Source organism: Cottoperca gobio, chromosome 16, assembly GCF_900634415.1.
Source record: "Cottoperca gobio chromosome 16, fCotGob3.1, whole genome shotgun sequence".
Classification (NCBI taxonomy): Eukaryota; Metazoa; Chordata; class Actinopteri; order Perciformes; family Bovichtidae; genus Cottoperca; species Cottoperca gobio.
Window position 1 is genome coordinate 9,715,934 of NC_041370.1, and position 20,235 is coordinate 9,736,168.

The 20,235-nt window shown below is 39.5% G+C and overlaps 2 protein-coding genes and 1 long non-coding RNA gene across 3 annotated transcripts; 1 reads left to right on the top strand and 2 right to left on the bottom strand.

Moving 5' to 3' along the window:
* The first annotated feature begins 2,092 nt into the window (after window positions 1-2,092).
* LOC115021465 (neuronal pentraxin-1) lies at window positions 2,093-8,300 on the top strand. Its single transcript, XM_029451955.1, has 5 exons — window positions 2,093-2,884; window positions 3,733-4,252; window positions 5,366-5,622; window positions 6,504-6,683; window positions 7,351-8,300. Exons 1-5 carry the CDS (start codon window positions 2,201-2,203, stop codon window positions 7,558-7,560), a joined length of 1,851 nt encoding a protein of 616 aa, XP_029307815.1. The 5' UTR covers window positions 2,093-2,200; the 3' UTR covers window positions 7,561-8,300.
* LOC115021466 (uncharacterized) lies at window positions 4,739-8,905 on the bottom strand. The gene is made up of 4 exons (XR_003833729.1): window positions 8,694-8,905; window positions 7,408-7,587; window positions 6,479-6,668; window positions 4,739-5,607 (listed from the first exon to the last, which is right to left on the bottom strand). It is a non-coding gene; the product is annotated as an uncharacterized LOC115021466 (long non-coding RNA).
* A 572-nt stretch (window positions 8,906-9,477) lies between these two features.
* Window positions 9,478-18,953, bottom strand: cyth2 (cytohesin 2). Its single transcript, XM_029452615.1, has 12 exons — window positions 18,752-18,953; window positions 16,985-17,135; window positions 16,233-16,299; window positions 16,031-16,149; window positions 15,863-15,943; window positions 15,535-15,647; window positions 14,779-14,927; window positions 14,562-14,673; window positions 13,795-13,871; window positions 13,102-13,173; window positions 12,857-13,011; window positions 9,478-12,619 (listed from the first exon to the last, which is right to left on the bottom strand). The coding sequence occupies exons 1-12, from the start codon at window positions 18,816-18,818 to the stop codon at window positions 12,532-12,534; spliced, it is 1,251 nt and encodes a 416-aa protein (XP_029308475.1). The 5' UTR covers window positions 18,819-18,953; the 3' UTR covers window positions 9,478-12,531.
* Between the last annotated feature and the right edge of the window lie 1,282 nt (window positions 18,954-20,235).

The following is a 20,235-nucleotide window of genomic DNA, read 5'->3' on the forward strand; positions in this document are numbered from 1 at the left end:
GCGATGAAAAAATAAACTATATACGGATTGTAAAATAACAACTCTGTAGTTTTGGCATCTCACAGATTTGAGTAAATAGGATGGCAGACAGCGTATCATTTCAAATGTGTGATTTACACAGAAGACTTTATTTAAACTTTTATCTATTTTGTGTCTCAACAAATAGTGGGAAAGCCACTCGCCAGAGATAATGATGGTGACATTGATCTGGTAATGCACTGAGATGTTTAAAGTTTTAACGTCCGATCCATTCTGTCTACAAATAATCTGTTTGTTTACAAACAGAGAGTTCTTTATCAGTTGTTTTTTTAATCAAAGGTCTAACTGCCGTTGTCAGTTTTTAATTTGGGACAAATCGCACTACTTAAATATCCACCTTGACCATATGGTGCAGGACCCCAGTGTTCACCATGGATTACCACGCACACTCACACACATGCAAGCCCACTTATCTCTGGCTAAGGTAGTACAACAACTGTTTGCAATTAGGTTAATTGAGTGACCTGTGGTGGTAATAAACTTAGGCCTAAACTGTGGTGATTGGGCGAGACTGTACCTCGGCCATCTGTCTCTCCTCTAAGCCCCGTAAATCACAACAGGAACTGCAGAGACAGAAGAACATGTTAGAATTCAAAGGTTGTTTCTTCTTTGTAATGAAACAAACATTATTGTAAAGATGATTCTCAATTTATTTTCTAAAAACAAAGTATTATTATTCTCCAGTTTCTGCAGCTCAATCAACTTTTGATCAGATTTATATGAAGCCAGACATGATCTTTGTCATACAGCAGAATATATAGATATATATATATATATGTATTTCTTCTCTTCGTTTCATTATTGATAAAGTACAGTGAATCATGTATGAACTATCAAAACACACACACACACACACACACACACACACACACACACACACACACACACACACACACTACACACACACAGTGTAGGCTGGTCACTGCAAGCAACAGGTGGTCAGTGAGGTTTAGCTGCCACATCACGTGTGTGCCATTTCAAAATGCCGACCCTGTATAATGAAGGACGTGTTACAGCGCTCAGAGGGTCAGCAAGCCTTTGTGATATAGACACAAGGAATATAATACTCCTTGTAAGGGTTTAGGGATCATCTTTGGATCCAGATTTGAAACAATATACTGCTTTTTATTATCATCTTTCCATGAAAGAGAAATAACCATCAAGTTGAACTTTAAACAAAATCTTCAGTGGGTCTCTGCAGCCTGACTTTGAGCTTCCAGGAAGTAAAAACCGTCAGTTAATCAGAATAAACGTACTAACAAAAGTTTAGTCGTCTGGTCCATTTAGGATTTCACCCTTCTGATTTGGACTAATCCTTGTCTGGACAGCCTCTGGTAGTTTTGGCACAAGCCCGTGCCATGTGAGGTTACCGGTCAGAAAGCCTGCAGCTGAGGAGTTCATCCACCGTCACATCCTGCTGAGCACTGAGACCTTTTATATGTCAGCCTGGTCTAAAAGTATCTCTTCTCACTGTCCTTTATCTTTAATAAAGAAACTGACACTCAGGGCTGCAGCCAGGGTTTAGAAATTAATGAGGTCCAGAGTTTCTTTCTTTTAAATGGAGCTTATTTAAAGCATTTCAGGACGAGCAAAATTGGTATATTGAGAGAAATAATTTTACGTATAATGATGCCTCTCAAAAATAGGGACGTAGGTTTCGTAACTAAAGTCTGTTAACTTATAGATACAAATATATATGACTGGTACAAATATCAGATACATGACACAACTACTACAGACTGCAGCCTTATGATTAGGAATAGAGCTCGATCAACGCTTCTCTGACCGAGTCTCAACTAAAAGCTGCCTTATTGTACAGGGGATTGTTTTATTGACTCCCCCCTCGGTGGATGTTAAATAGTTTTATATAAAATCTGATGTTTTGTGTTTTACAGGTGTATTCCATGCTTCAGTGACGGAGGGAGAGAAACAAGACGATAAAATAATTATATCGCGTGACAACGAAGATAAAAGACAAAACTGTGATTTCTATTGGTTCCTCACAGATGAGTGGATACTTTGTGGATGGAGATATTTGTTTTATCGTGCTCCCTGATGTCTCCTTTCCAACAACAAAGAATTCAAGACAACCTTTACTTCAACTGGCATCACACATTGTGAAGTGAAGCCAATCTCCTTAGTGTTACTGGCTGAACTGTGGATGGAGATTATGAAGAACTCCCAGTCCCGACGCCTGTTCCTTGTTCCCATTGTGTTAACTTTACTTTCACTCCACCTATGCACTGCATCTACCAGCTCAGGGTCTGACTATGACTACGGAGCCCACCCACGCTTCGTTTGCACCCCTATTCCCGTGGATGCAGACCCTGCATGCTTCCCCACAGGGGGTCCAGGCGTAGGGGCAGCAGGGCCCAGCGGTCCAGGCCATCAAAGTGTACCTCCTGCTGGCTGGTGGGGGGCGAGCGAAGAGGCCAAAGCCACCATCCTCCACCTCCGGGAGAGCCTTGTGCAGCAGAAAGAGACCATCCTGGACCAAAGGGAGACCATTAGAGAGTTGACGGCCAAGCTCACCCTGTGCGAGGGCCTCGGACGGGGCATGACGCCTCACGACGAGCACCACGGCACACCTCATCACGCAGAGATGGGCGGTCATCACGTGTACACTGACAACGGGCACTATAGCAACCAGCATGGTCCGCATGGAAACCTCATACCAGACTCACCGCACTACCCCTCTATGGGGGGGCAACGATCTGATGGGGGGCACAGCAGCAGCAGCCACCAGGGGAAGGATAAACATGTGACTCCGGGGGAAATAACATCATCACCGGAGCAGATGGAGAGGATGCTGCAGGCGCTGAAGGACAGGCTGGACAATCTGCAGGTGAGCAGCGAGAGGAGGAATAATAACACACGCTGAAAGACTGAAAACAGACAGAAAGAAAAACAGAAAGAATCAAAAAGTGCATTTTAGAAAAATAGTGTTAAAGTATAATACAGTTAATATGAGGAAGTAGAGGGAGGCTTGTGTAGCGTGGCCTTATTCTTTTCCTTGTTTGGACACATTAATGCTGTCGTCAATGGACTGTTTGGACTTTAGACAAAGGAACAATGTATTACTTAATTGCATAAAGCCACTCACCACATTAACAAGAGAGTCACTCTGATGTCTCTTAGTGGGCAGCAGCAGGATCAGAGGTGATGTAAGATACTCTTGCTTGAGGTTACAGTGGATTGACTGGTCACATTTAGGTTTAGATGGTCCTGTTTTCTCTTTAGCTGCTCACAGTTTATCTGCCTCTCCGCCCTGGATCGTGATCACACACAGATGTCAGGAGCTGTGGAGCGTGTAGGGGGGATGGGGGGTGGCACGAGTCTAACATCAGCAGTACTTATCGTGATCTCCCTTGACAGGCTGTTAATCAGCGCATGCACTACGACAAAGCCTGGATTACCTGAGAGTAAGAGAAGTAGATACAGGAGGACACAGTGAATACCTGACTATTGTATATGACATCATTATTAGTGGATACAAATCGCAGGCAAAGAAGTGCAAAAGACAGAAGTGCTCTCTTTGACTGTGACAGACCAACACATGCTGACAGGTTCCTTGAGGCCAGTTTGTGTCCTATACCAAAGCACCACTGATGCCTTTGTCCTTGAGATGTAAGTGACAGGAAATGTTCATTGTTATCAAGTCTTCACCTGTGTGTTCTTCACCTCCCTCCGCAGAAGAGGAACACGTCTATCGCTTACTCCAGCTCTCTGAAGGAGCTGCTTCAGAGGAAGATCAGCGCTCTGGAGCAGCAGCTGCACCATCGCGCCTCCGCCCTCAGCAGCCCGGACCACCACGATGACGACAGCAGCCGCAGAGACGACGGAGACCATCATGATGACGACCACTACCACGATGGACACCCGAATGACCACAACAACGACCACAACCATGGCGATCATAGCGACAGCAGGAACCACAATGACCATCACCACGCGGACGGTGACCACGACGACAACGATGGCAATCATAGCGACAGCAGAAACCACAGTGACCATCACCATGCAGACGGTGACCACGATGACGACCATGATGACCGCCACCATGGTGATGATGATGATGATGATGATGATGATGATGATGAAGACCATCGTAGTAATGAAGCAGACAGTCGCAGTTACCTTCCACACACAGGGCCACAGACTGGTTTCCACTCAAACAAACTGGAAACAATGCTCAGCCAGCTGCACCTCGCAGGTACATACACACTGTAACTTCATGACATGCAGTCACTCCTGACCGTCAGTACGTCATATCAAGTTCTTATTAATAAGGCAGCATTTTGTAGACGTTATGCAAGTGGCGTATTCTGCAGCTGAATATGTTCCAAACTAATTTAAATTAAGAACTTGCAGTATTTGGAAGAAACACGCAAGCTAGCTGCAAACCTTGCAAAACATTGGAAGTACAGAAGTTGTCTTTTTATTAGGGATGTCTCAAAACCACTTTTTCATGTCTGATGACGTCTTTTCCCGTCTTTCAAACAACTAAGCTGTTAATAACACCTTTGTATGGATGCACTTTTCTTAACCTAGCCTTCTTAAAAACATCATGTATAAACTATGAAACACAAAGTCTACACTCCCCTAAAGAAAGATTTTTTTGAATCCACAAGTCTCAAGACTCTTCTTCGCTTCTTTTTATTGAAACTGTTTTACACAGAGAAATGTTAGCAGTATTTTTGATCACCATTCAAATATTCAAAATTAAATTTAGAGAGCAAAACTTTGAATCTGAGTATTAAGAATAAAAAAGGAATTATAATTTCTGTGTAAAATACTGGATATAACTCAACACTCAATGTACCCTAATACCTCAAAGACCATTGTAGAGACAGTTTAGGCTAATGGTTCGTATTGGATTATACTTTTTCTTCTTCTCAGATATCCGATCCACTCATTGGCACATCCCTACTTTTTATGTGAATCTTTGCCTCTTTTTGGATGATCAATATTTGCAACTAGTGCGTGTGTTTCTTTCTTTCATTATCTTCTAACTATTTTTAAATTAAAAACAGGAGAGCAGTAGAGTTTTAAAGTTCATTCCTTACCTCGGAAACAGTCGTTGACAAAATGAAATCAAAAGCTCCGGCTACTAAATGGACGTTTGAGAACTTTGATTGTTTTGTCCTCTGCTGTTTCCAAGGTCAAGAGTGAACTTTTTAAAAAGGTTAAGTCAACATGAATGTTATGTATTTAAACATCTAGCTACAATACAATTTTATGACGACTCGGAAAACTCATTCTTGGAAGGTCATATGATGCGATGGAAAGCCCCAGTTACTTAATGAATGTTACTTCTCTTCAAAAGCAGGTTCCAGCAGGAAAACGTCTTTGAGTCCTGATGGCTTCCAGATCAGCTTCCCCATGAGAACCAACTACATGTACGGGCGGGTGAAGAGGACACTGATGCAGGAGATCTTTGCTCTGACTTTGTGTCTTTGGATCAAGGCGGGCGCAGGGCCCAGCCTGGGGACGCCCTTTTCTTACTCAGCACCTGGACAGGCCAATGAACTGGTGCTCATCGAGTGGGGGGACAACCCCATGGAGCTGCTGATCGATGACAAGGTGAGGGAGGAAGAATGTAAAACCCTGGAGCGTAGCGAGTTAATCTCAGTATGTGGTTACAGCGCTAAAGACCCTGAAGATTATTTTTTTCAATCGTGTTGGAGACATCAGCAGTAGAGATGTCTGCCTTCTGTAGAATTTGATGGCGCTTTGCTTGTAGAACTCAAAGTGCAGGGACTATTTTCTTTCCAACAAACCGTATCACCGCGCAGAAGGAGGCGTGGATCTACTCATAGACGAGAGGCTCACGCTCAATAGTTTGCAGGTGTAGTTCGGTATAAATAAAATAGTTCCTGCTCACAACAAGCTCTGTGGATCATCTTTAGTAACCGGGTCATGATGTTTGGAACGAGACGTTGCCGTTAAGTTTTTCAAATGTATTCTTTTGGCGCTTTGAGCGCAACAAGCCGAGTGCCATCTAGTTCCAATATATTCGAGAAGGTAGACTTCTCTACGGCCAAAAAAATACAACACTCGCAAATCACACCAAAATAAATCTAGATTGTTAAATAGAACTACAGGCAAGAGGAAAAATGTGTGTTTTTGATTATGGGGTGAACTGTCCCTTTAAGTGTGGCTTCTTAAAAGGTATGGACAATAGGACAGGGTCTGTTGAGATCCCTTCAAGACACTGCACATTTATTTTAAGTATGGTTGCAGCTTCAGTCTGCTTAATTGGCCAACCTTTACCTGTGAGATTCAGAATATAAATGTGTTTTAAAGGTTCATTCAGCCTTTTACCGTTTAGTTGAGTTGAATAGGCGGCAGAGATATTTATGCTGTTTAATAACAAACTATATTCTTGCTTCTGAATTTACTTGTATTACCCAAGATTGTATTTATATTAGTGTCTCACCATCTTCTCAATCTCCCATTCCCAGGCTTTGACACTGCCTCTGTCTCTGGGTGATGGAAAGTGGCACCACGTGTGTGTGACTTGGTCAACAAGGGATGGACAGTGGGAGGCCTACCAGGACGGCGTGGAGAGGGGGTCCGGGATAAATCTTTCCCCCTGGCACCCGATCAAACCAGGAGGGGTCTTCATCCTGGGACAGGAGCAGGTAAAGACAAAGAGATTCATGCAGAAAAGGGAGATCATTTAACATGCTAAAGTTTAAAGTGGCAATAGAAGATTTTGCTTTTACTTGATTATAATGTAAATGTTGATATCACAATGTCATGGCTATAGAATAATGACATCATCTGCATTTAGAAGTTCCCTAAAAGCCTTGCTTTCAATATGCAATTCTGTCTGCCACTGGGTACGAAATTTTGGGTAAAGCTGTGGAACACAAAATGCATTGACTCCCGTGCAGTGTTGTCAACTCTATTCTAATTAAAGTAGCTAGCACTAGCTTAAGTCGCTAAAGGTCGACATCAAAAGTTGCGTATTGCCATTTTCAATAAATACCCAAGAAAGAGCTCTGAGCTCGAAACATTTTACTGTCCAGACAAGCTGCCAATCAAAGTCTTTTTTGGCTCTTTATACCATTTAGTGCCTGTATTTGTGCACTAATTGAACATTGTCATGCTCATGGTGGAATGTTATGTTAGGTCTCCGTAAATTAAAGAGTACATTCTAGACCGGCTCTTTATGAAAAGTGTCTTGAGAGAACTCCTGTTATGATCTGGCACTAAATATCAATAAAAATAAATTACTTGACTTAAATTCTCGTTTTGGAAAGCAACGATTACTGTTAACGTGACGGTTCTTCTCCTCTTCCTCAGGACATTCTGGGAGGCCGTTTTGATGCCACTCAGTCATTTGTAGGTGAGATGTCGGACCTGCACATGTGGTCACATGTCCTGCCTGCCAGTGACATCTACAGCCTAGCCTCCTGCGGCAGCCACCTCAGAGGAGACATCATCGCTTGGTCCGAGACAGAAGTGGAGCTTCATGGAGGCGTGGCCAAATACCCTTTTGACCCTTGTCACTAAAAGGCCTTCGAGATATCCTGAAATGTACTGAGAACATTCATCATATATCAACGGTGCAAGAAAAAAAAACTCTGTTCAACTTTCAGTTATTTTTCAGGATGATTAGGCACCAACTCAATGCCTTCCTTTAAATTTAATCAGTGACTTTTTCTTTAAAAAGAAAAATAACAATAAGTCTAATCTGTGTTTACAGAGACTTTGTAGGGACCTAGTGGTTTCAGGCCTTAGGTTTTGGCCTCTACTTTAATCATGAGCCAGGTGCTGTATGTGACATATTGTCATATTGTTAATAAGACTTAATGCTGTAGGGTCTGTGATCAAATCAGAAGACCCTACATGGGTTCTGTTGTGGTGAAGTGACAAAATGTATGTTGTTAGTTTGAATGATACTCATAGAAATGTGTTGAGAAATCAACTTGTAATCTGTATGCTCCTTTTTTAAAAGGTGTACACGGACATACAGCTAATTTACCAAAGAAAATATAGAAAAATATAGTCATCTTAATAATCTATGTCATAGTTTTATTTTGGGAGAAAAACAGAAACGCCTGTCAGACTGAACCAAGTGTTTTACAGCCTCGTTTTAAAAAACCTTTATACAATGAACCCGTTTGTTCACTGAACAAATTGCTGACATTTAACACCTTTTCTTCTCCCAATAAATTTGATTTATCTTTTTGAAATTGTGTATTTTCGTGTGAAAAAGTCACTGCACAGTGGCTTTTAATTTCTTACATGATCTGGCCTTGACTGTATATTTGTTAATGTACTGTATATATATATATATAACACTGAATTTAGGCCAGGTTACACTTTGGACGTTATGTATTTAATTGTGCGTGTGTTGTTTTTCTAAAACGTTATGAAGTGTAAATTAAAGAGTGAAAAACACGTCTGTTTTTCATTATGTGTGGAGATAAAAAATAAACCTGACACAAGTCAACTGACAAACTGACAAACTGACAACATAATAAAGTAGTATTAACTTAAATCGCAGTGAAAGCACGAGCCAAACACATAATGCAGCCAGGAGGCTACCCAACACTTAAAACCCTAATTTAATTAACTACTTATCTCGCATACTTAGGATACTTAGCGTACTAAAATAACTAGTTACAAAGACTCAAACTTACCTTGTTTGGGAAATATTTAAATTCGAGCGCGAAGTCGCAAACGGTCGCAAACGGCCGCAGGCTTTCTGTCTCGAGGCTGTACTTCGACACAGCTGTGGTGAGCTGAACACTTACATGCTCACACTGATAATGCTTACATGCTGATGTTTACGTATTCAGGTATAATGTTTACTATGTTCGCCATCTTGGTTTAGCGTGTTAGCATGCTAATGTTTGCTAATTAGCGCAAAACAAAAGTACAGCAGAGGCGGGAAAGTCATCCGATTTGGACCGGATGCTGGCATCATATGTAAAGTTAAGGTTTCACCAAAGTTATTACAATTCTTCCTGTGGGGAATACGATGGTCTGTGCCCAAATCCAAGTCAACCAAATAATTGTTGAGACATTTCACTCAAAAGACACAAACGTGAACCTTATGGAGCTAGACAAAAAGAAACTGATCAACTAATTAAATATGATACTTCAGGGCACAATGAATGTCTGTACCGGTCCATGACATGTAGAACAAATATCCATGGTGCTCAGATGATGAATACAAATGACTAGTGATACAAAGACTTTTAATCCAAGGCCGCCAGCAGATCAAACTTTGACAGGTTTTATCCGTGGATAAAACAAACAACTTAACCTCCCAGATGTCGCACATGAGGTTTTCTTTAACATAATTGAGGGTCTAAGGATAGAAGGTGTTGTATGTTGTACAGATTGTGAAACCCCTTATGGCAAATGTGTAATATCTGGTTTTTAGAAGAAAAAACAAAAAACACATACAGCAATCCATCATCTCGGTTTACCTTTTATTTTTACACAGTAGTTTACTGGCACCAATGTATCGTGGTGTTGCTTTTGCTACATTTACAGATGATCAATCCATCGTCACCTTAACAGTAAATAAAAATAAATAAATACAAAATAAACACATTTTCTGAAAGAAGTGGAATCAGAAACAGAGGCCCAGTTTCAGTCTGATCATTTCAGTGTTCATTATTTTTGTTTTATTGGAAACATTTGTTGTCCCAACTGTTTTGTTTTTGGCAACTTTGCACTTCAAGAATACCCAGAAAGGGAAGGCCTACAGTCCATGTGTTGTGTAGACGCACCAACATGGAGGTATGAAGTTAGGCCTTTGTCAGTTTGATAAAGTAGGAGAGTAAAAGGCAATCCTAAATCTGTTATTTGAAGGACCAATCACTTGCTGTGTCTGTTCTGATCACAGAGATAAAACTCCATTCAGCTTCAAACATGATCATTTGTACAGTTCATGGTTCATCCTTCAGCATATTGCAGTGTGAGATCACCAGTAGAGGGTGCTACAGAGTATTGGAGTATTGTCAGTCAAAGTAACAGCATTTTCTCCAAAATGCTAAAATTGATAAAGTGCAGTAGACAATTATTTTCACTACCATCTAAAAAATGCCAATTCAATAAACTACTAGTAATATGTTTATGAACTGGATGTCAAGCAAATGTCTATCACTGGACACAAATCTAAACTTGTTACTGATTCATTACATCTGAATATTTGTACTATTATATAATGAATCAAAGCTTTGTTAGTGTTCCTTGTTTTGTTGTCTCTTCATTTCCATCACCGTGGTATGATGAAAAAAATCTATTTCAGTTTGTGAATAGCTTACTTACACTTCAAGTGGACACTGGGCAGCCATTGAATCAAACGTGATGTTAGTTTTACAGTGTGAGACTTTGCTGCTTGTGCTTTATAGTCTAGTTTACTCCAAAAGAGATAAGTCAGACTTCTAAACATCTCCTAAATATCTTATTTTTCAAAATAACTAAGATTAAGACAATTTACTCTATGCATAAATCAACTTCCATATTAAATGCAATCTTTCTATATCAACAGGGAACACTAACACTTTTCAAATCAGTGCACACAGATGCATCAGTACCTACAACCGACGCCGCAGTTTATCAACATGCAGTCCTACAGTAGCTCGTACAAAAATCAGATTTTAACAAAAGATAAAGAATAAATTAAAATCATTTCTATGTGTATCGTAAACAAATATGCTAACATCTATTTACAAAAAGTATACATTGTAATGAGCTGCCTTTGTGATTTCTTGAAACTCACTATAGCGGACAGACCAGGCTCTAACAGTTGAATGTCTTAGAGTTATTACTTGTTGTGAGAGAGATGTCGATGTTCATCTTGTGGTGGTGAGCAAGAACAAAATGATTTGTGGCATGCGAGAATGTGCTCGTTACTCAGTATAGTGTTGTACAGGATTTGTAAACAAGCCTACAGCTATTGCTCAAGCATGTAAAGAAACATGCTGAAGAACAAAGAGATCGTCTCAGTGAGCTGAAACAAGAAGCTATCTGGAAGGAGAGAAATTGCTGTCTCCGTTAATACTGCAAGTAAAGCAAACCCTTCTGCCTCGTAATTAAAGATCAGACAGTAAATTGGCAAACAGTAATGAACAGTGACATTTTCCTCAAATAATGGTTACAGTATCTGACAGTAGTAATGTGTCACAGCCATTAACAGTAGTATAGGAAGCAAGGGGCACATCTCAGTAGTCTGAAATCATTTGCTGCGTTGACTTCAACTGATTCCTCTGACGAACGTTAAAGGTCCAGTGTGTTTGATTTAATGCTGTTTTCGCTTCTTTGACAACTAGATTCAGGCTCCTTAGCTTTTTATTTCTACTAAATACTAAGTATGATCGTCAATTGGTCAAAATGCGGGTTCTCAAACTTTTCACAACACAAAATGTTTAGCCAGCAACCACCAGCTATCACATATTCCCCTTCTTCCTTCAGTGCGCCTCAAAATACAAGCTACCATTTCAACGTAAGAATGAGAAAAGCCCTCTCTAGAGCCAGCAGACCTGCTCCTCGTGTAGATATGAAGGGCTCATCCTAAACGAACGAAAGCACAATGAACCTGAGACGAGAGATGATCATACACTAGTGAATATTATATTCTACTTCCGCCAACAGATCCGTCTAAATCCTACACACTGGTCCTTTAGCTAAAAATAAACTTTGTTAGTGTTTGAATAGTGAATTCACATTTTGTTCTGGGGTAAGCACAATCAAGGAAGGCAATTTCTCATTGAGGCAGCATCAATAAATGTGAAAGACGACTCCACGAGAACTGAAGCTGCTTGCTGCCCTGAATAAGACCATATTCACACTAACGCAGATAGATTTAAGAAAGATGGAAGACTTCAGTCCACACCAACATTTTCAGAGTAGTCTAAAAGGCTGGCGTACATATAGAGAAATATTAAATGCGGAGCAATAATGAGGAAGTAGGAAAGAAGAATATTTTCCAAAATTAATTAAGATGCCCGAGATCATGACAATAACAGCCTTTTTAAATCCTCCATTTCTCCTGCGTTTGTCCACATTTGGTGAACAGTTTTGAGAAGTTGGCAAAATATAGATAAAATGCCAAAACTGGAACTGGATTAGTTTTTTTAAATCACCAACATTAGTGTGGATATGGTCTTAGCCACGTTTCACAGTTCACTTAATGCCGAACAAGAGAGGAATGTGGTGAGAAGACGACAGACGGTGTGCTCTGGCTGTAGTGTGTCAGGTTGTGTATAACAGCAGTAGTATAAGAAACAAGAGGCAGCCACGGCGGGGGAGCGCATCACTCTGAAAAAGGCTTTTCAAAAGTCTGGGAGACAGGATAGCAAGGAGTCCTCATACCGGGGAGAGGATGTGTTTGGGGACAGGGGGAAAGAGGAGCAACTAAACTTGTGGACAAGGAGTGAGGAGCAGCGATGAAAACATGTGTCCCATGTTGGAAGGAGGGATGAGAAGGACAAAGGAAGACAGCTAGAGAATGATGGGAATACTCTACGGTTGTTCCTCCTTCTTCTTCAGTGATATACGTTTCTTCCTGGCAGCGAGCATTTCGTAGAAGGGATCAACACTGACAGCAGATCTGTATAGAAAAAAAAAGAAACACTAATGAGTGATGTGGATTATAAAAATATACAACTACAAAAAGGCACCATTCAGTTAGGATTTTTTAAATTAGGCCCTTAACCCTGGTGCATCACTTCAAAAAGGTTGATCTGTGAATGTGTTTGTGTTTTGGCTACACAGTTTATTATAAACATTTCTCACTGGTCTACCACTACCCCCACTTTCCCTGTAATGTTATCCTCCATTTCCATACTTGATGCTGTGGATCCATTCGTCCTTCTCCTCAGGTGTGGGGGCGGAGATACGGTAAACGTTGTGGTTTCCTTCCACCACTCTCCCATCAGCTTCCGTCTTACATGCTTTAATCAGCTGACCACGGTTGTTGGGGATGTACAGCTCAAAGCAGTTCTGTTGGGAGAAAGGTAAAGAAAAGAGTTTACATAAACAATCACATGATATTATGATAATTGCATTTGTTCAGCAACAATGCAAACTTACAGGTTTTCTTGGGTCTTCTACCTCACGGATGCTAAGGTTTTCCAAGGGAATGATACCTCGCGGTTCCTTATCCTGTTAGTGAAACACACAATCACAGCAGGTTAGAAACAGTCACTGCAACATTCAAATGTTTTAATGCGTTTTATTTGTTTGATTCACTCCCAATAGATAATTGAGAGTGCGAGAATGAACGAGTGATCAATTCCTCATTCATTGTTGAACTTTTTAGCTAGGTGGGATCCTGACCAACACTCGTCCTCCTGGAATGTTTTGTTTAGTAGGTCTTTCATATGTCGTCTCTTGTGACCTGAGGTCTGACTTGTTACTCTTTTGTTACTATTGTGAATTTGCAACCAAACCAGTTTGTCTTCTGGGGATTAACACAGTTATGCATCTAATCCTGGAGTTGAGTAGCCCAACTTCCTTGCAGATACTGCCAATGGGAATTCCAGAGTTTACTCCTAGGCTCTAAATAAGCTCTAACGAACAATCAAAATTCTCCAGCGGCCTTGCAATCCGAACGTTACCACATTTTATTGCAAGATAACACAACAATACAACTAATCCTATTTATTTTTTCTCAGAAAAGCCAATGTGAATACAGCAACAACATCATGTTGGGACAGTTTAATGCTCCGGATGAATGGCAATGTCAAATTCACTCAAAAGTTGCATGTGGACACAAAGACTTACTGTGGTGTATTCAAAGTAATAAAGGCAGTTGTCTGTGAGAATGAACCATCGCCGCTTCCAGGTTTTCACGCGTCCCCCTGAAACACAAGAACACAGTCATGATGATGAGTGAGAAGAGTGGGAAAAGATTCCCGTAGCGGGTCAAAGTTGAATCGGTACTATTTTATCATTTCTACATTCTTACAGTTAACGACGTGGCTAATTCTTTAGAACTACAACAACTGTCAGTACATACCTCCTGAGAAAACAAGCAGCGGCAGTAGAGGGTGGAAATCGCAGGGAAGAAGCAGAGACAAAAAGGGACCGGAGAATTTAGAGGAAGACAGAGGACAAATAGAGAAAGAGAGACACACAGATGAGGAAGAGAAAGAGATTATATTAGTGACACAGAGATCACAGGCCCCGCCATGCAAAAGAAAACAATCAGATTTTTAGACTGCCATGAGGCAAGAAAGTGAGTCTCTTGTTCACCATCATGCTATGGCAATGTCCAAATGCCACAGCACAGTGAGCTGACTATTCAAGTGGAGGCAAAGAGCCAGCAAACCTCAGAGACAGGAGGTCGGGTTCATCATAGCACAAAGCCTCAAGTGAGAACAAAGTACACTGGCATACACAACATATCACTCTATGAATATTTACAATCCTGACATCTGTAACATTGAGAGACTGGATTTGTTTTATTGTATAAGATCAGTATTAAAGCCGACATGTAGGGGAGAAGAACGCCACAACAAAGCAGAAAGGCCTCAATGGCATCATCTCACCAAGTTTGAGAAGCCAGCCCTCTCTGTCCGGGTTGAAGAAGGTGTGCGTCAGGTCGTTGCCGTCGTCCTCTGGAATCTTGAAGGGCTCATTTTTAATGCTTTCGTATAGATTCTGGAATAAGATAGAAAAATAAGCTTACTAACAACCTCTTTCCTGTGTTCATTTTGATCGTCACTTAGCAATCTCCAAAGAAAAACTACGTGGAGCTCGTCGTACTCTGAGCAGGTCCTCCGGCAGGTCTCCACCCTCGTTGATGCCTCGGTTCATCGAGATGAAACGGTCCACTCCAGGTTTGTCCCTCACATTTGGGTTGTGGAGGCTTGTGTTCAGCATAATGATGGCAAAGGACAGCACGTAACATGTGTCTGCGAAAAGGAGAGAGATGCAAGAGAATGCAGCGAATTGAGTTTTGTTCTGCCCAAAAACGTCAATGATAGAACAGATTTACTCCAGTATCACAGATAACAATTGGTTCAGTCTGTATTTCATAGTTTAAAGCTTCATTCATAAGACTTCAATTCTAAATCAACATTTGAATGCTTATTTTTGACTTTCGGTACAGCCCTACACTTGGTTTTGACCCAGATTAAAAAATATATAACTTTCTACTTCTACTATCACTCTTTCTGAAAACAAAAAGTCTGGAATTACTGAACCTCACCTCACCTCAAACAACTTAAGGAAATCATTAATGAAAAGACAAAATGGTTTTACTGAAAAGCAACAAATTGGGAGAATCTGCAGGCTTTCATATCATTTGTCATTTCTGGTAAGGGGCTTGTTGTTTGTCTAAGTGCACAGCTTCTGGGAAGTACCCCTTCCTGTGATCCATCAGAGGAAAATGAAGCTTGATTTAAGGGGACAGCTAACACACATATACACACACACACACACACACACACACACACACACACACACACACACGTCAAAGAATCAGATTACCCTACATTAAACGCAGTGCAACGTGTTTACCAGTGCTCTGGAAGACGCCGGGGTTGCAGTGGCAGTATCTCTGAGCAAAGGCCTCCATCATTCTGTCAATCTTCTGAGCTTCACCAGGTAAACGGAAACTCCACAGGAATTGTCTGCAGAAAACAGGTCGAGGTTTAGGTCAAGTCAGAGACGACAAATTTGGCAATCAACGCAGAGTTATACAGTCACTCCTGCTCTCTTGCAGAATTGTTCCCCCCCCTAAACCTGAAGTGACAATGAGAGTTTCCTCTGCGGAGAAGGTTTATTTTCCAGAGAATGCCAGGACTCTATTCAAAACAAAACAAAACGCCAAACGGACGCAGTTTACCTGAGGGCCTGGACGAGGTTGAGATCAGTAAACTCATGGAGGTCAACGAAAGCTTGAAGAACTTTGAGGTTGAAGTCGTCCCTGCAGAACAGCAGCAGAGAGATCACAGTTTAAAATGGCTGATACAAAAAGGAGAAAAGGGACAGACGGTATTTTGAGAACAAGCACCTTTCTCCAAGGTAGTCTCCTATAGCAGTCTTGTTGAGACCCTCTCCTTTGTAGAGGAACTGAGAGATGTCCTCTGTAGTGTGTCTGAGCAGCTCGTTCTCCACCAGAAACACAATGCCCTGAAGACAGGAGGAAGAGTACGTCACCAAACAGCAAGACAGAGTGAAGACAGAGACGACATGTACAAGTGTTGAAGTTTTACCTTTTTGGGGTCCATGTTGAATTTCTTCCTTCCCATCGCCACGTGCCTGCTTTTCTGGAGAGTTTTACTGCAGCGAGCACAAATGTAAAATGTAAGAAAGAAAGGCCGTTGCAGTATTCACATCACATCTCCTTATCAATAATTTGAACATCTTATTTAACAATGATACATTGCTGTGCTTCAAGCTGTTATAAATAGCATTTAATTGAAGTCGAAAGCTAAAATAATATCACTTTAGGCAATAAATTGTTAACTATATATATATATATATATATATATATATATATATATATATATATATATATATATATATATATATATATATATATATATATATATTAAAACAATAATCCATAACATAATTACTTTTATATTACTTGACCTTAAACAATGGCAATTTATCAATGAATCAATATCCATCATCAACAACATTATAATGTCAACTAAAGATCCACAGCACTTGTTGTTGTGCAATAATATATGAAGCATTTAAAAGATGAACATGGATGGCAGGAAGTTCCGAACAAAAGAAATATGGCCCGATAACAAATTAAAAAGGGGACCAATCACAGTGAACAACGTGATAAAGTTGACTTACTGAAAATAATATTGTTTTTGGAAACGTTGAATAAAAATATGTGCATATTGTGGCGATCAAGAAAGCTAACTCTTGTCATTTTGGCTGTGCAAGAATGCCAAATCTGATATGATTTAGAGAATTGTAGCAATGTTACACTGCATTTTCTTATTACCTGCCCTCTGTGCTGGTCTCCAGTCCCTCAACCTCCAAAATTGCCTCTCTTAATTCCTCTCTGAGCCTCTGGATCTCCTGCAGCAGGACGCCCTTCCTCCTGCGGATGTCCTCCAGCTCAGAGCGCTCCTCTGGGCTCAGGTCTACTGGGACTGTAAGGGAAGACAAGAAGAATGACTCCATTAATACTGCTGCTGCTGCAGAAATAACAAATGGTAAGTGTGACCTAAAACATAAAGGCAGACTGTGTCTTTATTATTAATATAAGAAGACATCAAGTACAACTATTTTGAGAATTGCATTGTTTCTCAAATTGGTTATGACTCACTCCTTTCATCAATATCTGACAATGGAGAGGAGTGGGAGAAGTGGCGTCGTAACTGACGTTATCAAAGGTGAATACAAAACATACTTCTCTATCTTTTGTAAAGATAAAAGCCTATTAATTTTAAATCAAAGTTACACTACCAACAATAAATCACACTTCCAAACATCTTCCTTATAAGATACAGTTGGTAACTTTATTAAGAACAATTCTTTGTCATGTCAGAGGTAGTCCCTGTGAAAAGTGTTCAGTGAGGGACTGTGATATTGAATCTGAATGCTGCTCCATCATTCATTTGATAAAATATTGGATGAGGGCAGAACCAAAGATCAAGTGCAACGGCACTGTGTTGGTACAGGTAAAACAGCAATATATTTAGGTGATGTTTACAGAAGGATAAAGTACAATTAATATCATTTTGTGGCATGAATACCTTGACAAAAGCAATTCTATCAACACTATTTGAAGGGAGGTAGTTAAAGATGACATTAAAATGGATGGCTGGGTGATATATCGACATTTTAATAATCTATCTTTTCAGGAATTTCAGCGAATTTAAAGATGTGTCGTAATTTTCTAAAAAGGGTATTTGCCAAAACATAACTCTACATGTTTTGTCTAAATATCAAATAACATTTGTAAAATATGCGGTTCTATAACTAAGCTGACCGTGCAAATAAACGTCTGGACTTTAACAACCAATTGACATTTTACATCTAAGTCAGTACTAATAGGCCAGCCCTGAACTTAATGTTATAATATTCAGTTTATCTTTTAAATGTTTTAGAGAGATGTTGATTGAACTTAATTGTCACTTCGAAGACTAGTTTGTGGTAAGAGACTGAAGTTAATTTCAAAATTGCCAGTTTTTAGTTTGTATTTTGCACAAAATATCGTGATGACACTTTAAAACTATATATAGAGCTGAAAGAAGCAGCTCGTGATCACCCAAAGCCTCTAAAATCAGTATGTTTAGTCTGCATAAACAAACAGCTGCTATTAAACACCACCAACCACGCCCACAGTCTGGATCAACTGCACGGTTTGATTCATAATACAGCAGCCGAGCTACTGACTACATGAGGTGGACGGTTTTAATAAGCAATGCCCACTTTTAACAAGCTCTTGTGTAACTTGGAGGCTAGTCAGGGTGTTAAATGCCCACCGAATTAGCTGCAATGTTAGCTCCGAGCACACAGAGAAATTAATCAATATTTAGTTGGCCTCAGTCTAAGCTAATGCATCTTTGTGGCTTATTTTAACCAACATTTGGTTAACGTGTACACCCATACTTTTTCAAAATGTATATGGTCAATCATTTTCATATAGGTATTTAACGGAATGACTACTATGTCACACCTGAGCAAATAAACTGAGCCACTAGCTATAACTAGCCACAGCTAGCTAGCGGTATGCAAATAGCGCATTAGTAAGCAAACTTACTGTAGTCCAGTTCATCCATTTTTGGTGCTTTACTTTTAGGCATAAATATTTCAGAGTCGACTGTCATTCAATATCAGAAAACTAAGGATATATGTGTAAATATATCCTCAAAACTAAAGGGGAAAAATAGGCAACCCCTGGTGTCGAAATGTTGGGCCGGAGACAAAGAAGGTGGCGACACCGGAAACAGTGTCTGATTTTCGAGTAGACTACTTCCGGTCAGCTGTTTTTCAAAATACAATCACTTGTCACACAATCATTGTTTAAGTTTGTTAATAAAGTGCAGGAAAGTTGCCTTAGTTACTGACCATTTCTTCTTATGAGTATGGAATTTTCCAAAAATAATAAATATTTGTATCTATACAGCATGTTATCTCAAACTTATCTTATCTTAGCATTTCATCAAACATTTTCATTTCATCATTCTTTAAAAAATATATATATTTGTTTTTAGAAAGTTAGCTACATCAATCCAGAACATTATTGTATATATACATTGAAAAAATACATACTCACAATAATAATCAATATTTAGTTTGAATAATAAAAACACAAGTTTTACCAGTTTATTCTATGCAATATATTGAAAGACACTTCCTTAAGCTTGTTATTGATACATATTTATCAAGATGTTCTATTCTTTCTCTAACTATTCATTAAATAAGGAAAACTAAAAACATCTACATGAAGTTACAGTAGCAGAACTGTGTGTTCCTAATATTTTTGTGAGATAACTTCTCTTTCAATATATTAGTTACATCAATATAAATATTTTTCAAACTCATATTTATTAATGCAAAGATAAAGTTTGACATCAATTCATAAACGGCAGTTGGGGAACAAGTACAATTGTTAAACGGTGATGGGTTAGTGTGATCATTTATGCTGTTCACACACCTTTCTCATTCTTCCTGTAGTTAGAGGGGTACATTTCTAAATACATTTTAAGAGTTGGCTATAATTTCTTTATTATTATTTCTTTATAAAAATGCATTTTTTTACTCTTCAGTCTCACTTGGATGTTCATGTTTATCTTTGCTACATGTGTTACTTCTGTTGTGCTTTTCCTTCCCACAATTATCCTTGCCTGTCTGTTTTATTTTGTCATTTTATATTTTTTTATTATTGAAAAATAATAATTCAAATAAATAAAAAAACAGTACTGTTAACTTTTACATTTTGTAAGAAATTCTCTGAAATGTCTGCATGTTTCCAGGTAGCTAAGAAGAACATTTAATAAAGATACATTTTTCTAAATTAGATTTTGTAGTTTTTAATTTAAAATCATTTTATTTAGAGTGAGGTCAGCCATTGCAAGACATCAAAAGTCTGAAAGTCAGACAGTTAATCAGGTTGGTCTATTTGACAAATTAATCTCACCACAATGTCCGTTTGGTAGCTGTTCTGGTGCTTTTGATTGCACCAGATTGTCTTCATCAGCAGGTGGAGTTTGCTCAGTCTTCATGGAATGGTAGATCTCCATT

Coding starts and splice junctions, on each gene's coding strand:
- LOC115021465 (XM_029451955.1), top strand. CDS start 2,201: ATGGAGATTATGAAGAACTCCCAGTCCCGACGCCTGTTCCTTGTTCCC. Junction 4,253..5,365: donor CAGCCAGCTGCACCTCGCAG/GTACATACACAC, acceptor TCTCTTCAAAAG/CAGGTTCCAGCAGGAAAACG. Junction 6,684..7,350: donor TCATCCTGGGACAGGAGCAG/GTAAAGACAAAG, acceptor CCTCTTCCTCAG/GACATTCTGGGAGGCCGTTT.
- cyth2 (XM_029452615.1), bottom strand. CDS start 18,818: ATGACAGTCGACTCTGAAATATTTATGCCTAAAAGTAAAGCACCAAAA. Junction 16,150..16,232: donor TCAACATGGACCCCAAAAAG/GTAAAACTTCAA, acceptor TCCTGTCTTCAG/GGCATTGTGTTTCTGGTGGA. Junction 13,174..13,794: donor ATTACTTTGAATACACCACA/GTAAGTCTTTGT, acceptor TTTCACTAACAG/GATAAGGAACCGCGAGGTAT.